Below are 26,711 nucleotides of genomic sequence, written 5' to 3' on the forward strand. Positions count from 1 at the left end.
TCTCTTGCCGCTGACAGGTGGTTAAGGAATACTTGCCTTGCAGAGGAGCATTCCAAGAGGAAAAAACCAAATTAACACTACGAAGTCTTCAAATAGTGGCTTATTGTTTCACCTACATGTTTCTGAAGAGTTTGAGGATCCCCTTGCAGAACTTCTGGAAGCTATTTAAAATTGGCTTTCAGGAGTCAGTTGAGTCCTACATCCTAAACATGATTCCTGTGGCTGAAGCAAGTCAGTAGAGACTGTGGCTTGATTGTGCTCCTCAAACTTGAGGCACATACATTTTCTTCTGCCTCAACTCTTCAGTACTTCCTCTATTAGCACTGCACTGTGAGACAGTAGTGGGATTCTCCTGGCAAACTGGTTAGTGTTTAATTGAGAGAGGTACCAGATAACACAGTGGTTAGACAAAGAGTTTGAATTAATAAGAAATTGCCCTGTCTTTCTTCAAGACATCTCCCAGTGTGGAAGAATTAGCACTGCTAATTGACACTGTAAGCAAGCACATTTTCTTACAGTTTTTATACAGATTTAGGGAAGCCTAGACAGAGGAAAAAAAAAATGAAGGCAAAGAACTAGCAAGCTCCAGCAGCACTGGAGGAATGCAGCCTCTGTCTAAAAGGAGCAGAAGCAGCATGGAGTATCAAATGTACAGAGCAGAGAAGTGCCAATCCCTAAGATATATCCTGGAAAATATCCTGGAAAGCAAAAGGTGCCAGGAATCCCACTTAATTATGTGCAAAAAAACCTGGCAAAATATGACAGGAATGAGACACGGTGAAGAGAAGAACCGAAATCCTATGTCTGGTCAGTCCTACCAGAGTGCTCCTTGCATCTTCTGCATCTTCTGCCCTAGTGACTCAAGGGTCCAGGTTCAGCTGAACCATATGACAACTGTGTTCATGTAAGACATCAGATCCCTGTCCAAATTACTGACACAAAAATAGGTTGGGATTCTGCAGCATGACTCTGTTTTGAAAACAGAGCCAGGATCCTAGATGTGAATTTGTTCATTCATTTGGGTCTTGGTTCAATGTATTGAAGTTATGCTCAAAGTTTCCCTCTGCATTGTGAAATGAAACCAGTTAAGTGGACAGCTGTATAATTGCTTCAGTTCTCTGGCAAGGCTCCATCTGTAGAAGAGATGAGATCAGACTCTGTACTGCTTTAAGAAGGGTACTATCAGCAAAAGATACAAGTGGAATATAAATATAGGGGAACGAGAAGCTTTCCATTACATCTGCCATACAGTACCCATGTACAAGAACGGACTGACAATGAGCTGAGGCAATAACCTACACACCAGAAATACTGCAGAATATAGCAGAACTTTAACATAAATACTTTAGTTTTTGCTTTGTTACTAGCTGGACATTCATATTGCAGCGTGATCCTGACGCAAACAGTTTAGTTTGCAAGAAATTGTAGCTCAATACAAGCAACAAAAAATAAGACATGTCACTCAAGATTAAGTGGACGTTATTAGAGTAAGCAGTTTAAAATAACATTATATATGGTAGAAAATAATAGTCTAAGCAGCAGCTTAGCAAGGAAAAGTAGAAAACACGGGTAGTGTGGGATCAGCTTGTGCTGAATGGAGGCTGTGTAACACCTTATAAAACATTTAACAAATACAATGTAATATGTATAGGAGAGATGCATCCCTTTGAAAGGGCATCAGGAGGCCAAGGCCAGACACTGCACTAGCAAGCTATACCACTAGGCACTGTGGGCTCTCATCATGTCTAAGGGTCAAAAAAGGCAGTCTGTCTATCAGGCACTCTCTGAAGGCTCCTTGCTCCTACAGGTATTAGGAATACTTGCCTAGATTGCAAATGCTCAGATGCAGGCAATAGGGATGTGGTCAGGAGGAAATGCTGTCTGACAGCAGGGAAGCAGAAGAAACTTCAAACACCCCTTAATATTTCTGGAAAATGGATGATCTTCCCACTCTTTATAAAATCAGCCTCCTCTGGGTAACAGATAGTGAGGATTTTTTAGGTAAAAAGACATAAAAAGGAAGATGGGTCACTTTGTTTAAGCTGAAGTGGGAAGTAAGCTGACACAAACTTAGACCTATATGCCAGAGAGCAGGAAATAAACAGCCTGCCAAGCAAAGAAAAAACAGTGAGATGGCAATGCTTGGCAATGTAGACAGGGGTTTTGGCAGGACTGCTCATCTTTTTGAACACTTGCTGAATAATCCAGCATGCCTTGTATACACCAAGTTGCCAGGCTGTCACTCTACGTACAGATTCTGCCTTAGCTCTGAGTACCTGCATGAGAACACCCCATCCCCCAAGCTCTAAAAGCTCATTTCCTACCAACTATACCAAGGAATCAATGTTGCTAAGTCCTTCAAAGGAACCCATCAGAATGGAAAATTGCAATATAACCCTTCTCCCCGCTGGCCTCAATGGAAAGATCTAGAAAAAATTCTCTCAGTTTCATCTGTGGATTTAAAAAACCAGGATATATATCTTCTCATTTTCTCTGCTTTTAGTAATTTAAATATTGAAATTACTAAATGAGACCATTTTAAAGGGTCCTTAGTAAGGAAAATGGATGTGAGAGAGCTTTGAACAGAAAGTAATGAAAGAAAAGGTCTTACCACGGATTCCCTCATCTTTTCTGGGAGTGGATCTGCTGAAGAATCGTCGAACTGTTGACGTAGAAAGTGAGGGACATATTTGCATTGAATAAGGGACCTGTTAAAAAAACCCACCTAGTTAGGATACTTTTGAACATGTTTAACAGATACAAATACTCCTGAGGGGCAGAGGAGGAGGAACAGCCTCAGATTTCCCTCCTCACGTATGCAGTAGCAATCTTATCACTGCGCAGCAGGATTTTGACACAAATTCCACCTGTGATCAGGATAGAAGTTTCTCATCAAAATTTTAAGGAGTCTCAGCAGCCCAATCAATGTGAATCAGTCTTTTAGAGCAACAAGCAGACAGGGTATTGTTGCACTCACATCCTTTATTAATGTTTCAGCTAAGCTGAAACCAATATGAAAGCTGTTTAGACCCACATTAGAAAGGCCAAAGAAGCTTCTTCTATATAAATTGAATATTAATCCTCAATTCAAGATTTATGTTACCTCCTCCTCCGTCTTGAAGTTTATGCCACAGGCCATCCTTGAAATATTGTTTTAAATCTCCTTAACTTCCTTTAATTAAGTTCAAAGCCATTTAAAAAAAAATCACAAACCTCTCTTTTTCAAGATTTTGCATTTTTATCATGATTGCACATTTGATGTTGTTACACAAATATTCTTAATCTTAAGATATTTAACAACCGTTTCAGCTGCTGAAGGTTTGATTAAGAATGTTATGAAATTGATAGCTAGATTTAAAATTGAAAATTGATTTCATCATTTAAGATTACTTCCTTAAAACAGTAGTCTTAAGGAAAGACAAGTTTCTGTTTTATTAAAGAAGTTAATGAACTACTGCGTCCTTCCTGGGGAGTGGGAGAGATGAATACATTTAAATTACTTCAAAATTGGAAGAGCTTGCACTTCCATGCTGATTTGCAATTTACCTGTGTATATTTTAATCTAAGGCTAAAAAAAAATCTCTCTAAGATAGCACACAGCTTCACTTCCTTCCATGCCTGAGTTCCATACTGTAATGGCTGATGAACTACACACCATCTACATAAAGCTTGATCCAGGTCTAGTAGACATCAGTGCCAAACACAGTAGGTTTTAGACAAATGGCAACAGATATAAGCTGTTCTTGTTACTTTGCCACATCAGAATCTAGTAATGCATAAATATCAGATCCCCTGAATCTTCTAGGAATTTCTCAACTCTTCAGTAAGATTTACTGGGATGCCAATTTTCTATAAGTGCCCTATATCCTTTCCTTCCTTACTAGAATTCTCTTCCCAAGTTTCTCTCCTCAATTATAATCTTGAACGGTAAGCCCTCCACTTGCCCCTTTTCTCTCCTGCATTACAGACTTGTGCATCCGAAACACCATGACTTACCATATGCCTACTACTATATCATACACTAAAAGGCTTCACCTCAAGATACACACAACACAGCTCATGAATCTATGGCTTTCTTCACAGGCCCTCTGTACTGTTCTGGGATAAGACTGAGCTGTCTGCAAAGTAGAATTTCAGCTAGCATGGTGATATGGGCTGCACAAAATCTACTTATTTGCTCAATCCCACAGCTGTATACATAAATGTCCAGCCACTTCTGGACCACCACAGCTCCTGCAACAGCCATACAGCCCAGTTCCCACCACAGGAAGACTCACATCTGCCACCTCTGAGCTATGGATCTACAAGCCTCTTTAACGTCACTTCAGTCTGCCGACTGCAACATTGGGATTTCTTTCTTGGATCTCCCTTGTTCACAATGTCAGATCTCAATACACAGCACCTGTCCTCAGCTACCTCAGTAGACTATGTCAAAGCAGAAAAGGAAGGAGTTGATTTCAGAGAGGGGTAACTTACTGTCACTGACCCTCAGCAAGAGCTAGAATTGAGCCATCTTCCCAGCACATCAAGTGTCTTTTCTCCTTGCCACAGTGCTACCTAATACACATTCTGTAACTGCAGTGTCTGAGAGCCCCTCAACTAAATTGCTATCTTCCAGCATGGCAAACATACTTTCCCAGAGAATGGAATCTGCTTCAGAGAATTTGGATAGTGCTGTTTAAAGAGCACCAGCCTTACCAGAAATGTGACTGCAGCACTTCATTTATTTACAGGGCTGATACCAACCAAGCAGACAATGCAAGGAATTTCTGCCTCACCACAGTACTTTGGGGAGACTATCCCTCCAGTTCTGAGACTCAGGTATCATTTTGGTTGTGTATTGTACCGAGTAATCAATTAATAACAATTGCAGGCAACTTACATCAGAACAGATGGGTCACTGCTTTGTCTGCTGAGGTGATAAGAAAGTGCAACTAGCAGACCACAGAAAGCAGAAAACAGTGCTGGAATGTGCTGTGCATCCCAGGGTTCCTGAACAGAAGGACAGAGAGCAAAGTATTTGTAAGTCAGGAATGCAGAACTTCTTTTTTTTTTTCCCCCTTTTAAAGTAGGCTAAGCCATACATGCCAGGTTAAACACACAGCATCTAAAGTTGTACACCCCCTACCAAAGACTGAGAATTTTTTTTATATCAAAGTCTATTATTGTGAAAAAAGACTGCTATTAGAGGTACGTTATGTGATAATATTATGTAATTCCTCTATAATCAGCAATTAGCTAGGAAACCACATGAAAGGCAGGTTTTCTCTCCTCTTCAATGAAACACTAGAGGCAAATCTCATTAAAATGACATGCCAGTGAAACGAACTGCGCTGATTTGTAGTTACTTGACGTGTGGCCAGATTGCACGAAACAAATGGCAGAGGGGTACAGTTCTGGCACCTCACTCTGAAATCCTTCTGCTGCTTTGTACATCACATCCAGGCCCTGCCTGGGAGATAACACAGTGGAGAGGAAGAGTACTTGTCACTGTATGTGACACCCTCGAGCAAAGAAAGAAGAGAAAATTTACACACTTGCCAGCACACTCAGGGTGTAACCAAGGGGAGAAACTGTCTCTAGATGACTTAAACAGATAAAATTGGCTAGAAATGATAAGTGAAAGAATATGAAGCTTAAGGAACAAATATCAATAACAGCTTAATCTGTGGAGTCCTCAGGTACAAACTAGGGATCCTAAGATATACTTGCTAATCTTGGCTGTAAAAAGTCACAAATTTTGGTCGTGAAGGACAAAGAAATTCAGTTGATCAGATCCATAGCCATTTCATTTATTAGGCTTGTTCAATGTCTCCACAGAACATTTACCTGATCATGTGAATGTAAGGTTACCACATCCTACATCAGAGCATTTTCTGGGTAGGTTTTAAGAAATAATGCTCATTAGACCTGTGAAACTTTAAGCCTTGTTCAGCTGATACAAACAAAGCATCTTCTGTAGTCTGTCTTTGGCTTGAAAAACTTAACAACTTTTACAGGACCAACATTTTCACAGAATAAAGTGGTTTTCCCATGCTTTATCTCAGGTATGAAAATCATATTCTTTAACACTGAAGAACACTAACTGGAGTCAAAATGTTCTGCAAACAGCTGAATCACAACCCTGTCCAAACATCCATTGCATTTCCAGGGCGATACAACTGTGTACAGATCCACTCAGCAGCTTCTAGTGTATGACTGCCCCATCGCCCAGTAATTTATTTTGAAAGCAAAATACCATGAAGAGTCTAGCAATATACCAGGGTATTAAAAAGTATCAGGAGCCAGTTTGAGAAATTCTGCCTTATTTCTACTGTAAAACTTTACATGGCTGATTCCTCATACTAATGTCTCAGGAACTCTTTACTCCCATATTTTCTAGATATTACACACAGCTTCTGGAATTTGCTGGCTAATGCTCCAGTTCCAAAGTGTCATTGTCCCTCAAAACTCAGCTGTCAGGGAACCAGGAAGGCAGGTAGCACAGGCATCGATATTTGCTACATGCCTAGAGAGAAGGACTTCCCAAAACAATGCTACACAATATTGTACAAAAGATGAGAATGAACAAAGTAATTTCTCCGGCATTAATGTCATTTTCCTCCCCCACTAATGATGCCTGGTAGACCTTTAAATTAAAAAGCTGAAAAAAGCCCAATATAGCTGGTAATTGAGCAATGATTCTTCTCAGTGGGAAAACAGGAATGACGGGTTTTAGTCTTGGAAGCTGGTATAATCTGTCATACTAGATAGGGAGTTCGACTTCCTACTTTACCTCATTTAGCTGAGGTGACACGTAGTGCTCTCATACACAATTTTGACTTTGATGCAGACATTCACATCGTCATTTTCAAAACAAGTGAAATGGACTTACAGGGTTAAGCATGAAAGTGATGAGTTACAACAGACCCAGTGGTCAATGTGGTGGTGTTCCATTTCAACCACAAAATTGACTAATCCCAAACCAACCCACTAAAGAGGAAGATAAAGGTGTCTTTGAACTTACAAGCCTTTTACCGCTGGTAAAGGCGGGGAAGCAAATGTATTTTTAAAAAGTGGTGATAGTAGTTTTCTGTCCTGCATTATTTGTCCTTTTTCCTTCTTTCTTCCTTTTTTTTTAAAAAAAGCACATAGCAAACTCCTATCTTTCAAAGATATGCTAAAATAAATCGTATGTCCTACTCCAGAGACAAAATGTGCTCTGAACACAGCAGAACGAATGTGGTAAGTAGAAATTATTACTTTTTTTTTCACAGAATATTTCTCTCAACTCAACAACTTCACACATTGCTGCAGCATTAGTATAACTGAAGGTTTCTACATACTGGCTGGCTTTTTTAAATATGGAGACAAACTCCTGTTCTTTACAAAGAACAGACATCATCTATATTTCTGCTCTCTCACAATTTCACCATATTCAACCAACTTTTTTTAGAGGGTCTTTCTCCTTACTTTTACTCCCCAGCTTCATCATGGATTTGTGTTATTGCTCATATCAAACAATACGCAGAACAGCTGTTGATAGTCTGCTATTTCCCATGTCTGACAGTAAATTGAAATAAATACTATCCCCCTATTTCTGAACATTTGAAAACCTTCTGAATAAGACTGTAAAAGGGAACCTACCCCCCCCAACAGTATGAGAAAACGGTAACAAAAAATTATTCTCTACAAGGTTAACTATAATATAAGCTTAACTATACTACCTTTGATACTAGTTTTCAATGAATACTAACAGCCAGGAAATGAGAATTATTCATGCACTTTGCATTATCCTGGTTAGAGATAAATTCTAGGGAGAGATGTTGAACAGCCTTATCTTCTCATCATCTGTAGAAAACAAAACACTACTTCCCCAGAAGAGCTCCAAAATGCTGACAAGTGATAAACTATGAGAATACAGATATTCCTACTCATTCTGAGCAATGCGGTCTCTGTTTCTCAGCACTCCCAGCTGCTCTGTGACCATTTTTTCATGACTGCGATTTAAAATCCACAAGGATGAGGCTGATGAAGGAGTTTGTATGTTGTGTGCATACCATCTTCACAACAGGGTCCCAGTCTCTAACTAAGATTCCACAGTTATAGAGGAAGATCAGCAACAGCTTCAGGAAGGGGGCATGAACACTCATGTTTCACATAATGATGGGTTTATCCTAAACAAGAAGGGCAGATTAATACATTCCTATACAGTGATATACTTCTGTAAGAGTAACCCTGGGCCTTATCAGATTCTGCAGACATAACTTACTTTTACCTGTTCTACCTAGACAATGAGTTCTTATTATACACACAGAAAACTAAGAGCAAAACTATTGAAGTTACGGCTAAACTGCCAGCCTGACTATGGCTGCAAACTTCGTTCACTGAAGCGCATGGTATCTGACAATTTTCTCCAAAATTAACACTCCTAGCAGCTCTTGCTTGAACCTCAGGGGTTTCTAAATTGGAAAGTACATAAAATTCATGAGCCTTGTCTTCAAAACTCCCAACAGGGCTGAAGTGTTTCATGTGGTAGAAACAAAGATGTCTGATAATCCTATACTTCTATTTTTGGTCACTTACACATCCAGGAATTCTGTCTATAACATGGACCCATTCTGTGTGTTCTTTAGAAATTTATTTGGCCAGTCTCAGCAGACAATAGTTTTGAAAAACAATAGTTTTGAAATATTAGTATAGCATTGTTGAAAACAGGACTCCAGAAGCATTGTTATTCTGATTAATGACTTTAAAACTCATTATACAATTACCAAACAATGTAAGCTGAGAGTCGTTTAAAATACAGACAGGATTTTTAGTAACTGTCCATTGAAGTAATAATTAAGTTATCAGGAAATACTTTCTTCAAGTAAAAGGTAATGGAAAAGATATAATTTTCATTTAAAAAATATGCAATTACACAGAGTTGGAGGAGGCAGCTGTGCCACATATGAATACATTCACATCAGTTGAATTTTTTAATTTTTCTGAACCAAATCTAAAATCTGAAAATTTTCCGGGCTGATTAAGGTAAACCACAAGTTCCTTAAGTAGTTAAAAAAAAAGCAAAAAAACAAACAAACAAAAAAAACCACAAAAAAACCCAAACAGAAACAAAAAAAAGCTGGATGACAGATAATTAACTGGTTCTGGATAAGTGTCAAATCCAAACCAGCTAAGTGGAACAGAAGGCAGAAGAGGAGGACTGAGTGGTTCCAGAGACCTTTGCAGATGTGCTTCTGCCCACAGCAAAACACTGATGTGCTGGAATGCTGAAGACTGACTTCAAGATGGATAAATTTCAGACTAAATATTTGTGGAAAAAGTAGGAGGGCTTACCTGACCTTTTTTTAAAATATTTGGGCACACACCACAAAACAGATGGAGTAGGAAACAAATACCAGCACATCAGGCAATTCTAGCCAAGTGAAAAAGATGGCACAGAAGTTCCTGTGTCTCCAATCTGATGGATGTAATATCTGAAAATAAAAGCACCTCCTCCAGGTATGAAAGAACTCTTCCATATATCAAAGCTAAGGTAGCTATTAGAGCTGCCAATTTCTGTTCAAGATTACAGGACTGAAGCTGAGATCAGAAATAAAGCCAAGTTGAAGTGAACGCAGATAATTTTAAACTAAACTCAGTTATCTGATAGCTTCAAAAAAGTAGCGAGCTGAAAAATTGCTGCTATTAGATGTAATAATCCAACAAATGACCAAAAGAGGTGATAAAACCATGCTTAGGATTTAAAGCTTTTTATTAAGCAAAAGTAAATGAAAGTTCATAGAGGATCTGGAAAGAATAGGAATAAGGAGTGATGATACCATTAAACAGAGGCCTGGGAGATACAGAAAATCAAAGCAAAGAGGAGAAAATCAAGTCTTTGCACTTCAGAAGCTAAGACATTCATCTTCTCTCTTGTCTGAAATCAAGTTCACAGTCTTGTCATTTGTAAGGTTGGATAAGCAGCTAGTGTTATATCATTCACGACAGGGATGTGTCATGGGAAAACATGTATGGAGAGACGCTCTAAAGCACCTGAAAGCTGTAGCCAAACCACCTTCGCATCACTGGGATAACATGACTGTAAAACAAAAATCTATCCAGGTGACTTTTCATCATCACCAGAGGGAACAACTTCTGTTCATCAGCTATGACAGTGACTTGAAAACCTGCTCCACTCAATACACTCTTTTGACTGGCAACAGTGATGACTAGTGTCCAGTCCATCAGTCCTCAAGGCCCCAAACACACAGATGGAGACCTGGTATTCCAGCTATTTTGTGTTTTGGAGTTTTCTGGAGAAATTATCTGTTTTAGACGCAATAATCTGTGAACAATTTGGGGTTTTCTTCTTTATTTTTTTTAATCTGACAGCTTTAAACAAAAAGAAAACTGGTAAGTCCAGCAGTAGCATCACTGGAGGAGGCACCAAACTGCAGACCCACAGTTCCTCCATCAAGCAAGGGCAAAGCTGCTAAGGAGAACCTTGAGGAGGAGAGTCGATTGCCTGGCCACAGCAGGTGGGACCCCTTTGCTTCTCAGTCACTTCCGAACAACACATCCCTTTTCCCCCTCCAAGTGTCTGAGTCACACAACTCAAACACAGGTCCCCCTCATCACATGATGAGTTTGCACTTGGCCTTGTAACAGTGTCCCTTATTTTAGTTATCTGGAAAGTGCATATTTGGTCACATAACACTGTGCGCAGCCACTCCCCAAAACACATCATAAGCTTCTGATCAAGTCCTGAACGGGACGTGTAAGCAGCCTGCCATGTGATCCGATCTGCACATTCATGGCTAGCACAAGACTAGAGATCTGTCCATCCTCTTTTAGATGATACACGCATTTAGCCATGAGAGAGAAACATTTCCGGTAATGTGATGGCAAAGATGCTGCAAGGTCATTCAGAAAAAGTGGCAGGGCCAAATGAACTCACTGAGCACACCAGATTTCACCTGCAGATCACAGAATGAACTCTCAATCAAGAATACTGTATGATAATTTTTCTCAGGTAACTTATCTGAACAAAATCTATAACAATTATTAAGTTAAACTAATGATACATCTATACTCCAGTTGCATTTCAATAGAGACTCTCAGTTGGTTCTGTACAACAAAATTAAACAGCAAAATCAGTCTGGACAAGGCACAGGATTTCAGCACAGACCTGTTTGTCTCAGTTCTCAGAGCTTATATTCACATGCTGAAACCTGAGTACTTAACACTCTTTTGTGGACATATCCCAAAATAATTGTTCAATTCTTACTTGTTATTTTTTCTGAAACTGGGGTTCTAGAGAAAAGAATTAATTGCTGTGAATTTGCTATTCTAAAATAATGTCAAAATTCCACTGCAACTGGAACTATTGTACACAGTTATATATCATTTCTGTTCTAAAAACTAACAGAAAAACTCACATAGATCTATTGTAAAATGAACACTTTCTTTTTTATTAAAATAAATAAAATAATGTCGTAAATCAATTAATTTGGCAATGAACTTCTTCAGCAATAGTATATTTGATTTTGGAATTATTAATGTACACAGAAAAATGAGGCTGGACTATTTCACCCTGCAAGATAACAAATAATTAGAACACAAGAACCACTTAAGGAAGGAGAGGCTTAAGCCTGATACCGCTGGAATGGATCTTCAGCCTGGGCTTTTGATGTGAGCAATTGTTCAGCACACAGACACTTACAGATCCATTCTCCTCTGCAATTTATTTCAGGAAATAGAACTCTGCTAGTTACACCTGCTGAGCTATAAAATGTTCTACCAATAAACAGAGTTTACATTTGAGGATGCTACAATTCAGCCCAGAAATAAGCTTTGCAACCAAAGAAATCCTGCACCAGAGAGAGTTTATCATGTTTACCCATCCTGAATCTTTTTCATTGTGATGATTTTTGACCCCCATAAATACTGAAAATGTTACTCTGTTGGTTTTGCCAAACTTATTGGAAGTGAAAAGAGCAAAGTAAGAATAAAAAATAAAGAATAGCTGTAAACCTAAAGTGTGGAAAAGATGTCATTTCTACCTTAAAGAAAACCATATACTTACCACCATTGTGTAAACACCTCAATGAAACAGACTATAGTATTTGTTCAGTTTGGAGCTGAACACTGCAATTTCTAGTGCACTAAAAATACAAACCTTCATTTGATTAGCATCAGAAATTGTCCTCAACAGCCCTAGTTTTTTACAGGGATATTAGACCATCTTTCACAATGGTTCCTGTTCAGGATCAGATTCTTCTCTTGCATTTAAGGCAATTCCTACTCCTACTCTGCTGGCCAAAGAATCACTCTCTTGCAGTGTTACAGACAACAGACCAAAAAAAAAAAATTTGCTGGACCTGACTGAAAGACAAGGCGATTAACATAAGTGTTTATTTCGTAACTTATAAAAGAAAAAATGTATGACATTTCCAGCACCTCGGTAGACTGAGATTATGAGCTGAAGCAAGTGGAATCATCTTTACATGCTTTGAATTGATCTCCTCAGAAGTGCCTTCACAAGAACAGTGCCATAAAAATTCAAATTAACTGTAATTTCTGTGAGAACAGAAAGTCTGCACTTAATATTGGTAATTTACAACAGATATCTTGTAAATCTTTCACAGCACTCTACAACTTCAGGGTAGCATTAAAAGCATATTTCTAAGTAGTTTGAAGTCTAATCCATGAGGAGATTGCATATCTACAGACACCTGCATACTGTAATTTGAAGTACTATGCTGAGAAAGAAGTATGTAGAGTATTTTAAGAGGCTTTTCTTTAACACTAGTTACAAATCTGTTTTTTAAAGTATCCATCTCACAACATCCCTACCCTCAAATGGTGAATCACCCTCCACTAACTTTAGGGGAAAAAATGATCATTTACCAGGTATTGGCCTGTTGAACAGTGGTTTAACTTGATCCCTTCCTTCCATACAGCTCTTTTTGTCATTCCATATAGCTCATTTTCTCATTGTTTCTCTCCCCCACCCTCTCATTACAGATTTTTCTCACTGTGTTCATCCTTCTAGAGAGCCACCTTCTCCAACTCAGCTGCCAGTTTCTGAATCACAAACATGGCTGGAAATAGATGGAAAACGGTAGCAGGAATGCTTTTGGAAACTGCATAAGCAGCACTATAAGCATTGTAGCATCACATAGCTGGGGCAGGCCAAACTAGTATAAGTGATACACTGGGTGAGCCTGGCGACAGGAGATCCCCTGGGAGTCCACCACGTGTTCTAAGACATTTAATTTAAAAGTGTCTTAACACAGCATTGCTCAGTGGCTAAGATGCCATCATTTATTGTGTATGGACTCAAGCTACCCACGGGCAAGATAACACATTTTACCTTACTGTTGGGAGTGGTTAAAAACACATGCACAGCCAACTCTGATGATCTGCACGAGATCATTAAGATATTATAATTGACATTTTTTTATTTAAGGCTCTTATTAAAAATTTTAAGTGGAAAATTGTTAAAAGCCATTACAGAAATGATTATGCTCCTTAAAGAATTCCCTTAAAGAAACATCCAGTCGACCCTCTCATCTGTGTAAACCACCAGACTGGGCGTTGACATGATATATCCTTGGCTGTTGTAGAACCTCCTATTGGGATCTCAGTGTGTGCTGTGCATGTGTAGCACCACAAAGCATCCTGTCACATATGCCCACAAGATGTCAAGAGCAGATTCTAAATCACTGCACATCCTGGTGCACCCCTGCATAGGCACTGACAGCATCTAGCCTGTGATGAATCACTGCCAAAAAAACTGTCCCTTAAAGGATAAATTTGAGCACGAGTCTAAGATGAAATTTTGGTCTTGCTGTGGTCATTGGGAATTTTACAGCAGACTTGAAGGCAGCCAAAATTTCATGGCTATTTTTTAAATAAAACAAAAAATGCAGAGGACGTATATTAACTGCAAAAAAAAAAAAAAAATTAGATTGAATATGGCTCAAAATGCAGCATCTGCCAAAACCCCAAACATTGGGTAACACTGGGAGGGGTATTGATAACAAGCCAGTCATTTTGCCAGCATATAGAGCTGTGGCATACCCACATCCCGAGCACCATGCGCTTACTTTCCACATCTGAAGGTCACAACAGAGTAAAAGGCAGCACAGAATAGAATGACTAACTTAGCTGGTCCTGAGAGAGCAGCATTTATGAGGAAACACAAGAAATGCTGGGACTCTTCAGTTTAAAGAAAAGATGACTCGGGTGGGGGATATGACTGACACCTACAAAACTGTGAAGGCAGGGGTTATGGTGAATGCAGAACAGTTTTCCCACAAATCCTGCAATACTAGGCATAGGAAGAACTTGGTGAAATTAGCAGATCAGTTTAAAAACAATGAAGCACAGCACTGTTTTGCACAGAGAACAGGGAACTTCTGGAATTTATTGGCACAAAGTTTTAGAGACAGACAGAATCAGCACATTCAGGAATGGACTCAGCAAATTCATAGACAAGTCCACAGCAGGGACGTACTATCTAACATCCCTAAGCCAACAACTGTGGATATTGGTGGAATATTAGGGGAAAGAGTGGCAAGCATTCATCTGGCTTGTATTAAATTCCTAAACTGCATTTCCCTGTGGATGCAGACACATTACTGGGTTAAATGGTCCGCTAGTCTGCCCAAGCTGGACATCGAAGGCATATTGTTACGAAGCAACAAAAAAAATTCTTTATTTTTTTTTCTTTGGAAATATGGACCTTACTAGGAATTTTGACCAAATTCAGTGTGGCTTAGACAGGTCAACAGGAGTTGTAGCTTTTTAAGCTTTTCCTGCTGTTAGTCTTTGAAGGGGAAATTGAACGGATCACTTCAGACCAATATATGTAAGAGGCAAACAGTCACAGGTACCAGACACACATTCACTCCAGTATTACTACTACAGTTTCAATCCATTGGAATGCAGCTAATAGGCAGAACCTGAAGCACAGCTTATAAAGCTTTTCGTGATAAACAATGACAACATAGCACCAATCAATGCTGGTCTCCCTGTATTATATGAATTCTGAGCCTGAAATGTTGAATTTTTTCACTGTTGTTTTTCTGACTTACCTTCACTGCACTGAAGCAGAAAGCGTATAGGACAATCAGAACCACAAAGCTTCGGGAAATGCTGTATAGTGCAGATACAAACCCAGCAGCAGCTGAAATACAGACATTGCATGTTAGTTAATTTCTTTCTAAATAAGAATATTCAATCAAAAGAAAAAAATGAAAACATCGCAAGATGAAACATCACAAAAGATTCAGAGATTAAAATCAGGTATCACAAAGCTGGTTGTTCAAAGAACACTTTCAATGCCTCAAATAAGTTCACAAAACTGTTTACAGCTAAGACTGAAAGCCCACTGCCACTGTAATCAATGTATTTCCAATTGACCTGAGGACCCGCACCACTGCTTTTTATACTGAACAGTGTTTTGCCAAAATATCAGTATGCCTCTTCACGTTGCTACCATGGAGGAATGAAGTGATCTACCAAACTCAATTTTATAGTCAAACTCCATGTAGAATTTTCCTCCTTCCCTATGCTGCTGAGACACAGGCTCTGGTATCATCCAAAAGCATCCCAACTTGCTCGTTCAGCCATGATTTGCACCATATTAAGATACATGAATGAATTTTAAGGGACATAAAAGGATGCCAGCTGATCTCTTGCTTTAACCTCCTCTGAGACCTCTCAGAAGCAAGGTAAGAAAAGTTGTCAGACAGAATGGAGACTCAGGGGCTGCAAAACCATGCCTTAATTAGGTTTCAAGGTACACTGGAATCACCATTATTGATAGGATGAGGACTTCACCCAACACATTATTTCCTCCAAGTCTGCTACAGTATTTATGAGACAAAAAGCATAGAACACCCATATCATACCTGTACTAGTTTTAAGAAGGAAAGCTCTTTGTTATCAACCATTTTCTTTGTCCTTTAGTACAACTTGAATGCAACTTTTTAAAAGAAAAAGAAATCTAATCAAGGGGGTCTTACTAGTATTCACCCCACTGTTATATGAATACTATTCGCTGTTTCAGCTTTAACACATGCAGTAATATAGTCTAAGGTTATAAACCCAGAAAGGGATAGCTCAGGCTGCAACTGCTACTTACCAGAACCGCCAAAAAGCAACATGTCTATCTGCTCCAAAAGATATATACAGAAGGTGTTGATTTGAGGAAAAAGGCCAAGAAGAGAAATTGCTGGAAAGCAATATAAAAACACTAAAGAAAAAAAAAAGTATGTTAGAACACAGTCATACATCACAACATATGGAAAACAGAGAAACATGCATCATATGAGAGTAAGAAATTGTTGCAATAAATACTGAAGATTATTCAAATGAGCATACCTTTACCTTAGCAGCAACAATTACACTTTCCTTCTCATATATTCATAATAAATTGTGCTATTTTACATATAAGAAACTAAAGCTCAGAGATTAACTTAAGCTTTATTTTGGATTAAAGCAGAGGCAGACAAAATTGCATTATGTAGCCTCCTTACTGCTTCTCAAATATTTTTGAAGTTGTGTATATTCTATTCAAAGTAGAGAAATTTTAATTTACAGACTTCAGAACTTCTCCTTGAATCTAAGAGGGTTCAAGCATAGCAGCAACAATTCAATACAAACAAAAATATTTTCATGGCTAGGATCCTAAGTACCTTTGCTATCACAGTATCCTGCCTGTGCCAGCAATCAACAGAAGATACTTAAAGCAGCACATAAAAATGAGACAACCCTATAGTGAAACTGCCTCAGAATATTACGCCACCTTCCAGTAGGATGGACCTTGCTTTTGCAGTAGTGAAAGAACATTAAAAACAGTAAAGAAACTTGGGGGAAAAAACTAGTCTGACATCTTCATATAGTCTCTTTCTATACAGAAATGCTAATTTAAATGGCTGTCTTACAGTCAAGTGAAAGCAGAGATCATAATTCAGGTAATTGTGCTGCTTTTAGTCTTACGTTCTGTCCATTTCCAGCAGCTCCTCCTTCCCAGTCATACACTCTTAAGCTCTATCCCAGAAAATGCTAAGCATGGTGGTCTAGCAAAGCATTTAAAAACATACTTGATCCAAATCTCCAATAACGTCAACTTCTGAAGATACATGCACAGGTTTAATCATACTCTTACTGCTTAATTGTAGCAGTACCAGAATATTCTGCACGGTGAAGGACACAGATGTGTGTCAGTCACTATTGCTCATAAACAAGTATGTAGTTTTTTGTTTACATGCTAGGAAGAGTGCAGTTTCCTCCTATTCGTTTATATAAAAACCAAATTAAACAATTCGCTAGTACAACTTATTCCTTTTCCCACCCCAGTCAAATTCTAAGAAGGTAACAATAGCATTTGTGTTCTTTGTTGAATGCTAATTTCACATTTTACTTCCAGCTCCTCTTACTAATGCATTTTTGTGCTAAAATAGAACAATATATTGAGTTTGATCTGACAGCTTTTATCTTCATTGTATTATACACTACTGCTATCTAAGATTGTAAATCTTGCTGAGGAAGTCAAGCACAGGAGAAAAAATTACATGCTCAAGTGTTAAACAGACAGGGCTCACTTTAGTATACGTGCAGTCACAATACACCCTTCGTCACACGACTTCCTTCCTTTGGGACACATTACACATATGTAAGAACATGAGGAAACCCTGTCTTCTCAGTCTTTTACGGGCAAATGCCATTATCAATCTCCTTTTCCTTCACTACTCTGCTTTTCATTTAGATATTCCATTAAGCCATACCAGGCCAAGCAAGGACCGCTCAAAGATTGACAAGGGTATGACAGCAAACTGCCCAGCAGGCCATATGGTCTCCCCCTGGGACCAACTATCCCAAAAATTCACTGCCGAAATTCACAGGAGATCTTGTTCCTCTGGCAAAGGACTTGCAGAACTGCCAGAACTCAGACTATTGACTTACAGTCCAAATGACTGTCTTTGCTGTAGCAACCTCAGAAAAATCTGAATAAGAGCAGGGAAAAGAAGGAAAAGACCAGAGACATTATACTGTCAGTATACCAAAATATATAGGGCTGAACGTAAACAGGAAAGGAAAAGTTAGTTGACTATGGCAATGTCCTACTTCACCCTCTCTCTATTAATACCTTGAATAATTGTAACAACTTCTTTAGCTAAGGTAGCTTTGTTTATCTTATCCTGCACATGGTTGGACTCAATGATCCGGTGGGTCTCTTCCAACCTGGTTATTCTATGATTCTATGATTCTATGAAAGGAGTATACTAGAGAGGAAAACAAACAGTAGTCACTTACAAAGGGATTGAATTTAGGAGCAGTAGTTTCCCTTGTGGCAGGCAGACAATGAGAGTAACTGATTCATCAGTTGGAATTGAATTATGAATTCCAGAGAAAATTTGGAACACACAGTGGGCTTGTGCGACCTCATGAAGTTCAACAAGGCCAAGTGTAACGCCCTGCACCTGGGTCAGGGCAATCTGAAGCATAAATACAGGCTTGGGCAGAGAATGCATTGGAAGGAGACCTGAACAGAAGGACTTGATGTTGGTGGATGAGAAGCTTAACATGACCTGGCAGCACGTTCTTGTTGCCTGGAAAGCCAACCATATCCTGGGCTGCATCTGAAGAAGTGTGAGCAGCAGTTCAAGGCAGGTGATTCTCCCTCTCTACTCTGCTCTCATGACACCTCACTTAGAGTTCTGAGTTCAGTTCTGGAGTCCACAGCACAGGAAGGACATGGATCTGTTAGAGCAAGTCCAGAGGAGGGCCACAAATTTGATCAGAGGGCTGAAGCAACTCACATGCAAGGACAGGCTGAGAGAGTTGGGGTTCTTTAGTCTAGAGAAGGAAGACTCCGGGGAGATCTTACAGCAACCTTCCAGGATTTAAAGGCGGCTACAGGAAAACTGGGAAAGGGCTCTTTATTGGGAAGTGAAGAGATGGGACAAGGGGTAATGGTTTTAAGCTGAAAGAAAGGAGATTATGATTAGAAATTAGGAAGAAATTTTTTACTGTGAGGGTGGTGGCGCACTGGCACAGGTTGCCCAGGGAAGTTGTGGCTGCCCCATCCCTGGAGGTGTTCAAGGCCAGGTTGGATGAGGCTTTGAGCAACCTGATCTACTGGAAGGTATCCCTGCCCATGGCAGGGGTTTGGAACTAGATGATTTTTAGGGTCCTTTCCAACCCAAACCATTCTACGATTCTATGATCACACATTTCCATACAAAACACCTCCTTTATGAGCCGGATGACCAAGACATGCTTATGTGAGCTGTTGGCATGTAACACTGCAGTGTGAAGGCTTCTTCTAAATGAGTAGCTACCAGATAAGTGTAGAAGGGAAACAAAAATTTTTACTTTGAAAACTCTGGGTCTTTTTAGAAATGAAGAATGGTAACCCAGTAGCAATGTCACTGCAAACATTTCAGAAGTTCAGAAATTTTTTTTTTTAAATGATATATCTGAGTACTAGTCCATTTGCTGTGTAATAATAGATACTTTTTCAAAGGGCATAAAAAATGTATACATTATTTCAGTGAGTAATAGTCTTTTTGTTCTCCCCATCTTGAATATAGCAGAGGATCATTCACAGAGGCTTTCTTCCTCTGACAGAAGTTCAATAATTGCTGAAAGTGACAAGCAGAGGACTTGCTATCACAAAATTTTGCTGCCACTTGATACTTACTCTTCGGAGATGTCTGCTAAATAATTTCACTCACTTGTCTAATGCTTAAATGCTTCATCACAAAAACTAACCATACATGAAGTGCGTAACTACTTCCATCAACTCGCTGCACTGATAGCAGCTAGTGACTAAGGCTGGCTGTGTGCGTTTACTTGTGCTATGTTAATCTAGCAAAAAGGTCAACTGAAATAAAGAATTCAAGATGAAACCCATAGTTAGAATGAATTTAAGCCATGATTCCTCAACTAATATAAATAAATAGTATACTCACCATCAATTTAAAATAAAACAGAATCAGATACTAAATGGATTTCTTGCAAATAAATGGATGTGTGAAAAGCCACATTTCTTATGTTACACATCTAACAAATTTCCACTGATTTTCATTTATAACTTTGTTTCAAGACTTTTATCGTAGTATGTTATGCAGCATCACACTAGTTCCTCGGCATGTCCTTTCTATGATTTCCATCACTTTAGCTTCTTACCATAGTAAACACCTGAAATAGAAAACTTTTCCTTTCCTAGGTATTTGTTGCGTATAGTCAAAAATCCCTTGATTTCCCAACATTTCACCGCTGAATACTGTGGTAAATTATGAGTAAATGATAATTAAAAAGTCACCACGTGATGACAAACCAATAAAAAGTTATCAAAAATACCTAACAAATGGGCAAAACCCAGAAAACAATAGCAACACTTCAGTGGTATTCGGTGAGACCAACTTCACTCCCAAAACAAATACTGCCCCAAAAAAACTCTGTATCTTCCATGCCTAAGGGAATCTGTACTCAAAGTGCAGCAAGATGTTGGAGGATCCCAACTACCATGGCTTAAGGAGCAGCTGCACTGTGAACATTTGTTAGGGTTGGTGGCCAGAAGCTGGGACTCCTGTAAAGGTTAAATAAGGAATTACCAGAGCACAGTACCAAAACTCACTTGAGCAAATACACCCACAGATGTGCCAGCTCCCATAGCTGGTAAAATAAGAACAGGGGACAAGTGAAGGGAAAAGGTTTCTTCTCTCTCTCTCATTAAACAGATGCCAGCTGCAGAGATAAGCCTGTATTTCCTTCCTCCCCCATCCCCTCCAGGCTGTTTCAAGAGCCTGTTCCACCATCTCTTTTGAGGCCAGCCAAAATTAGCACATTTATAACCACACTTCTTTTTCTTATACTGGTTGCTATAGTTTTTCATTTATCTCTATCCCAAGAGTCATTTAAGATTCTTGTTGAATTATTTATCAGCATTTTTACTGTTCACCTTTGACAGGCAAAGAAAATAAGATGTAAGAATAAACTTTAATGAGACCATAGGAAAGTAATGAAAGAAGCTAATGAAAATAAGTGAGATGCAGGTCTTCATTATTCCCCTGTTTCTAGTGAGAAGGATTGGGAGTCAATGAACCTATATAAAGGACCAGAATGCTTTCCTAAAAATAGTATGCTTTTCAGGCAGTAATAGCCTGACTTGAGTACAGCAAAAAGCAAGTATAACAGTTACAGGTGAACAAAGATCTCAAAGGTCATATGCTCTACATAATGAAGTTTTTTCCCTCTACTGTTCTAGGTTTTCTTGGCTCTGAATTCACAAACCATGGGTCATCTTTGGTATGTCACAACACAGCTCTTGGGAAGTTTTTACAACTTTACAACTAAAGTAAATTTTAACTTTTCTACTTCATACCTGACAGTGTTGCAGTACTTGACCTGAGCCCAGTTCAGCATTTGTATCTGTGACACAAGTAGGACAGCACCACAGTGACAGACTGCAAGTGTGTAAACAGGAAGAAATGTCCTGATAGAACGGGGTGTTTCCAGCAGCGGCCATTCCAAATTAGTGCCAAAGGATCACCAGTCCTATTTTGGGGCAATACCTGAATGTCTGTCTTCAGCCACCTCAGGACTCGATTCCAGAAGGGAACAAGTTGGAAGAGCTATTGCAGAGTGGCTATTCCATGATAACTCATCACACGGACAGCAAGATTAAACTAATGCAAGAAAGTGTTCTTCATGAACAGAAGAATGCCCACCTGAGGACCTGGCATGGATTCGCTTCCAGGCATTACATTTAAAACTCAGCTTATTCTGCAGTAACTGCTCTACACAGACAAGACCTTACAAAGATTAACTGCATTTCACAGATGATGTCTTTTGCTAATAACATCAGTGACTGTTACTTTTCTATAGAGACTTTTCTGTGAGCTTCATTTCATTAAGAACTCCTTCTATGTGAAGGAAGGTTGCCAGCTGCCTCCCCTCCCCCTGCATCCGTCTTAAGTCATTCCAAATGTTCCCATCAATTTGACTTAAGAGTTGTGCCTCCATAACATGCATTTGATTGCCAACAAGGGAAAACACAGGCTTCCCTGGCTAATGCTTAATTCATTTTTACAGTCCTAGGAAAAATATTGACTCACCTATTACATGGTCTCTGGCTGACTGAAGAGATCTAGGCGAAAAGAGCTTCAAGCCATACATTGTATAAACTGGAGGATTTGTGTCTTTAGATCCAGCATCTAGCAGCAAAATAAGGCCACACAATATACAAAAATATACAGGTCTGCTGTAGGTTATGATTTTATTGTGCCCCTGAAAAAATAACAAACATGTTTCAGTGTTTTGATTTTGTATTCACTCTCCTATCGTGCGCATTGCGTTAAGCTGGAGAGAGGGTCAGAGTCAGACAAAATATTTTACTGACTTGTACATACTAATTAATAATCAAAATGTTACAAGGTATTTTATCTTCTCCAGAGGAGACCTTCAAAAGGCACAAAAAGCAGTTAAGACTAACTTGAGCAATCATTTATGCTTTTGAAAATCTAACCTTCTGGACCTTTCCAAATACGGTAATTGCAGAAGTTGTCATTTTCTGTGGAGAAAAAATAAGTAAATCTGTCTGAACATTTCTTTTCTATAGAAAGAGAATTTTCTCTATATTATTTTATTTTAACGAATCTGTGCTCAGGTAGCTTATCTCATTTATTTTTAGTTTATGAAATATATAATTAATTTTTAACTGCATCCTGGGAAGTAAAAAAATGGTAGAGCACCTCCTCAGTGCAGTGTGAGGCACGGAGATTAATTTTTTGCACCGAGACATTTCCAATTTTTTGTTGATTTGAACCACTCAACAGTAAAGCAGCATCCCTCCTGGAGGGGATGACACTCGTCAGCAGTTTCTGGTCTCCCTCTTTCATCCAGCACTTTGACATGATGTTCCAAAGGAATTAATATGTGGAAGGATCTTTATCTTACATTTTTCATACACATCTCTCACATGATTGATTTGCCCTAAACCTACAAAACACTGCTGTGGGGCTGTGGGCCAGAGAGAACAACACATGCTCAAGAAAAATCTAAATAGCTCTCCTGGAAGCAAGCTTAAGGGTAAATAAGGCATGCTGGTGAGTCAAAAGATTCCTTGAGTGTGAAGAGCCAGAAGCAAAGTGACAAGGAATTAAGTTTGCCTTCATTAAGCTCTGTGAAACTGTTCTTATTTGTAAAATGTAATTTAAGTGAGTATATCAAGAGATAATTTCTTTTTTTGAGTCTTCTTACTGATTTGGAACAGCAGCCGCATTTGTTTGGCTGCCAGCCAAGCTCATATGTTAGCATCGCTATTAACTGATCTGTACTCTCTTTGGGGATCAATCAGTTAACAAGGTAGCAGATTGCAGGGAACTAGTGGGCTTATACTACACCTCACATTCATGGAATATGAATCAACTCAGGCTGACAAATCCTAGCTGGTGTTTTAATCAGAATTTCAATTTTAATAATACACACGTCCATTTAAAAAATCAAAGGAGAGTTAGAAAGATAAAAATCTGACTTAAAATACAACTTTGTGGCTGTTTTTAAACTTCATTTTATTTACCTTAAATACGAGCTGTGCCTTAGGAAAAGAAACCAGTAAATATTGCATCTAAATAATAGCTTAATGATTTATATCCTCATGTGCACTGCAGTCCAAAGTCTATTTTATTATGATGTTACATTGTTATTTTATCTCTTGAATTATGGAATCCAGGTTTGATCCTCGCATGGAAATTATTTGAAGGCAGTTGTACAAGACAAAGTTGTTGACCGGAAGTCCAGAGGTTTGGCTGCATACACCTCTTGGTTCCAAGCAGACCACTGACATACTCAGTTAGGGTTTACAGTGTATTTTTAAGTCTTACTTCTAAAATAAATCACTCTTACCATGTTAATAACAATAATGATAGTTAGGATTGAGGAAGCAGCTTTCAAAGGCTGACTGAACAGCCTGTAATATGCGAGGAAATCCTACCTTCCCTATCTTTCAGGTGGTGGTATGGAATGAGACAAATTCATGAAAAGGAATCTGTCTTGCCTACTATCAGATTAACAAAAGCAAAGCAAGAGTAGCGATGCACTTGGGAAGACACTGGCTGCACAGCTGTTGCAGTGCTTGGGATGTGTTTGAGCTGAATGAGCTTCCCAGAGCACAACTTCCCAGAGACTCCAGTCCCCATCTATCTGGGGAATGGGCAACAGAAGAAGGAGGAACTGCTGCGAGTGTTGCTGCTGTATTTCACTGTAATTTACGTCCTTTGTGTGAGGGGGCTTATTTGGGACAGAACTGGTTTGAGGCCAAGAGCGGACACCTTCTAGAAGACAAGATCCCTGAGAAGGTGCATGACCTCCTGAAAACCACAACTGGGGGATGCACATTGCATTTCCTGTTTTCAAGGTTTCAGAAACAAGAAAAGTGAGAAAACCTCTTGTGCCTGCCACTGACAAGCCAAGCTGGGCAGTCTTTCACCAAAATGGGCATGTGGCAGTGCAACTGATCAGCAAGACATTTGAGGTGTTAAAGACTCATTTTGTTCTGCCAGACAAACCCATCACATTTTGACATTAAAAAACCAAACCCAATTCCATCTTGGCAAAACTACTCTGCTCTGCATCCTTCTTCAGAAGATGACTTTTCTTACGTGTGCACACATGCAAGAGGAAAAAGACAGAGGCTTTATATAAAAGAAAAAGTGTGTGTGCTCAATTCTACAGAAAAGCTAACAGGGACAAATTAAAATTACTTTTTAAGTGCCTTATGGGATTTATGAAACTGCCTATGGTAGCTACCGAACAGTTAGCTATCTGCTTTTGCAGCTAATGGGACCAAGGCAATGAACGTAAGTGATTCTATGAATCTTATTAAGAGCAAGACTGCAGTCTTTCAGAGCTCGAATGCCTTTGTAAATCTGAGCAAGATCCTGAGCTATACAGATGCCTTATGACGGACTTAGAGACACGCTCATATGATTGTTCTATATAGCCATGTATTACAGTCACAGCCCTTATTGTCCAATCTGCTACTGCCTCTAACCAAAATCAAGAAACTGCAGTCAAAGCCACTTGTCTGAAACCTTGAAAAGCATGCAGTGAGGATCTCTTGGATCTCTGAATGTAATACCCTGTAGTCATTGGCACCTCCCCTATATTCTGCTGTTAATAAACTGATACATCTTGCACTTGGGGTGGACTTCGTTTTCTTCTCTCCACCACTCCAGTGAAAGGCTGCTCCCAAATTTTAACATTCCAGAAGCATGTACCCTCACATGAACAGCAACTAAAGGCCACTAGCTCCAAACAGAACAGAACTGGAAAGTTTAAAGCACAGACTGACAAGAAAATTAGGCTCTCATCTTTTATCAGGCAACAGAACTAAACCTGCAGCTACGATGAATGCCAGCAGCCAGCACTAGCTATAGAAGCTGGGAAGTTCCAACTTAAAACACCAAGGCTGACCAAAACAGAACTATTACCATGTTCTACAAATTGAGTATAAATTTAACATAAAATTCAAAACATTAGCTGAGTTAGATATGTTCTCTGTCTACTGAAACTCATCATTGTATACAGTGACAGTATACAGACAACACATAGTATCCAAATCAGGGTCTCTAGCTCTCACAGCATGGTATGGGGCAAGAAATAATCTTATCTCCAAGAAAACTGCACCAGACTATCAGCCAGCTCTTCATCAACACCAGGAAATGAATACATTGGCACTCGGAAGGAGTTCGGAGCAAAAGCTTTACATCCTTGGGCACTCTACTTTCTGAATTCACTGGATGGTAGTTTAAAGCAGAGTCGTTCAAAATGCTGTAGGCTAGAGATGACAAAGTTACTTCAAACAGTAACATAGTCTGTATCTCAGGCATAGGGAAGATGTCTAGAACCTCCTTGGCAGATGTTGATAACATAAGGCATTAGCGGGTACTCATGGATCCAAGAACAGAAATTAATTCAGTGTACAAATATGTGGCTTGCAATGGTTTGTTTCACACTGAAAAATCTCATCTGCATTTTCACTCACGGATATGGCACTGATCATTCTTTAATCCTTCTGCTCTTCTGCATCCTTACATTAGCATCAAGAGATGTTATTCTCTTTGATTTTAATGTAGTCACATGAATTACAAACTAGCACACTGAGTGTCTTCTCTCACCTTCTTTTTGCCTTATTTTTCGTGGTGCTTACTGGCTCAAACAAACCTTACAAATACCAGTTGTGTTAAAAAGGTGTACTATAGAAAGAGCTAAACTAGTCTAACTTGTTCTGTAATGCCTCCCACCTTTAAAACCCTCTGTGGAAAAATCCTCTAAATTTTATTTCCATTGGAGCTCGTATGGTGCACCAAAATGTTTGCAAGAAAATGTCCCTAATAAACAAAGTTTCAGGAAAGTATATGGAAGATGGGAATACACCTATCGTGTGACACACAATACAATATGCTGAATAATACTTGTAACAGCATTGTGGGAATCTGAAATGCAAACCTTGCTTCCACATAAAAGATGTTCCGTTTAAATTTAATCTGATACTTTGTCTCCAATACTATGAAAAAATGTGGGCTCGATGAGTTTATAAGGAAGCTCTGATTAAGATGTTTGCCACTTAAAACAAATGTACATATTGCTAATGTCTGAATAAGTGCAAACTATTTGATTACAGTTCACATTACTGAGTCTAGATGCATGCTAGTTGAATGGAC

At 39.0% G+C, this 26,711-nt stretch overlaps 1 protein-coding gene across 1 annotated transcript in view; it reads right to left on the reverse strand.

The window, feature by feature from the left end:
- Positions 1-26,711, reverse strand: part of PCNX2 (pecanex 2) — a 155,230-nt gene that overhangs the window by 84,631 nt on the left and 43,888 nt on the right. The window contains exons 13-17 of the mRNA XM_069852327.1: positions 22,104-22,275; positions 16,121-16,231; positions 15,069-15,160; positions 4,883-4,992; positions 2,612-2,708 (exon numbers count right to left, since the gene is read on the reverse strand). Coding sequence (XP_069708428.1) covers positions 2,612-2,708; positions 4,883-4,992; positions 15,069-15,160; positions 16,121-16,231; positions 22,104-22,275 — 582 coding nt within the window. The remainder of the gene's footprint in view (positions 1-2,611; positions 2,709-4,882; positions 4,993-15,068; positions 15,161-16,120; positions 16,232-22,103; positions 22,276-26,711) is intronic.

The sequence above is a fragment of the Phaenicophaeus curvirostris genome, chromosome 2 (assembly GCF_032191515.1).
Source record: "Phaenicophaeus curvirostris isolate KB17595 chromosome 2, BPBGC_Pcur_1.0, whole genome shotgun sequence".
NCBI lineage: Eukaryota > Metazoa > Chordata > Aves > Cuculiformes > Cuculidae > Phaenicophaeus > Phaenicophaeus curvirostris.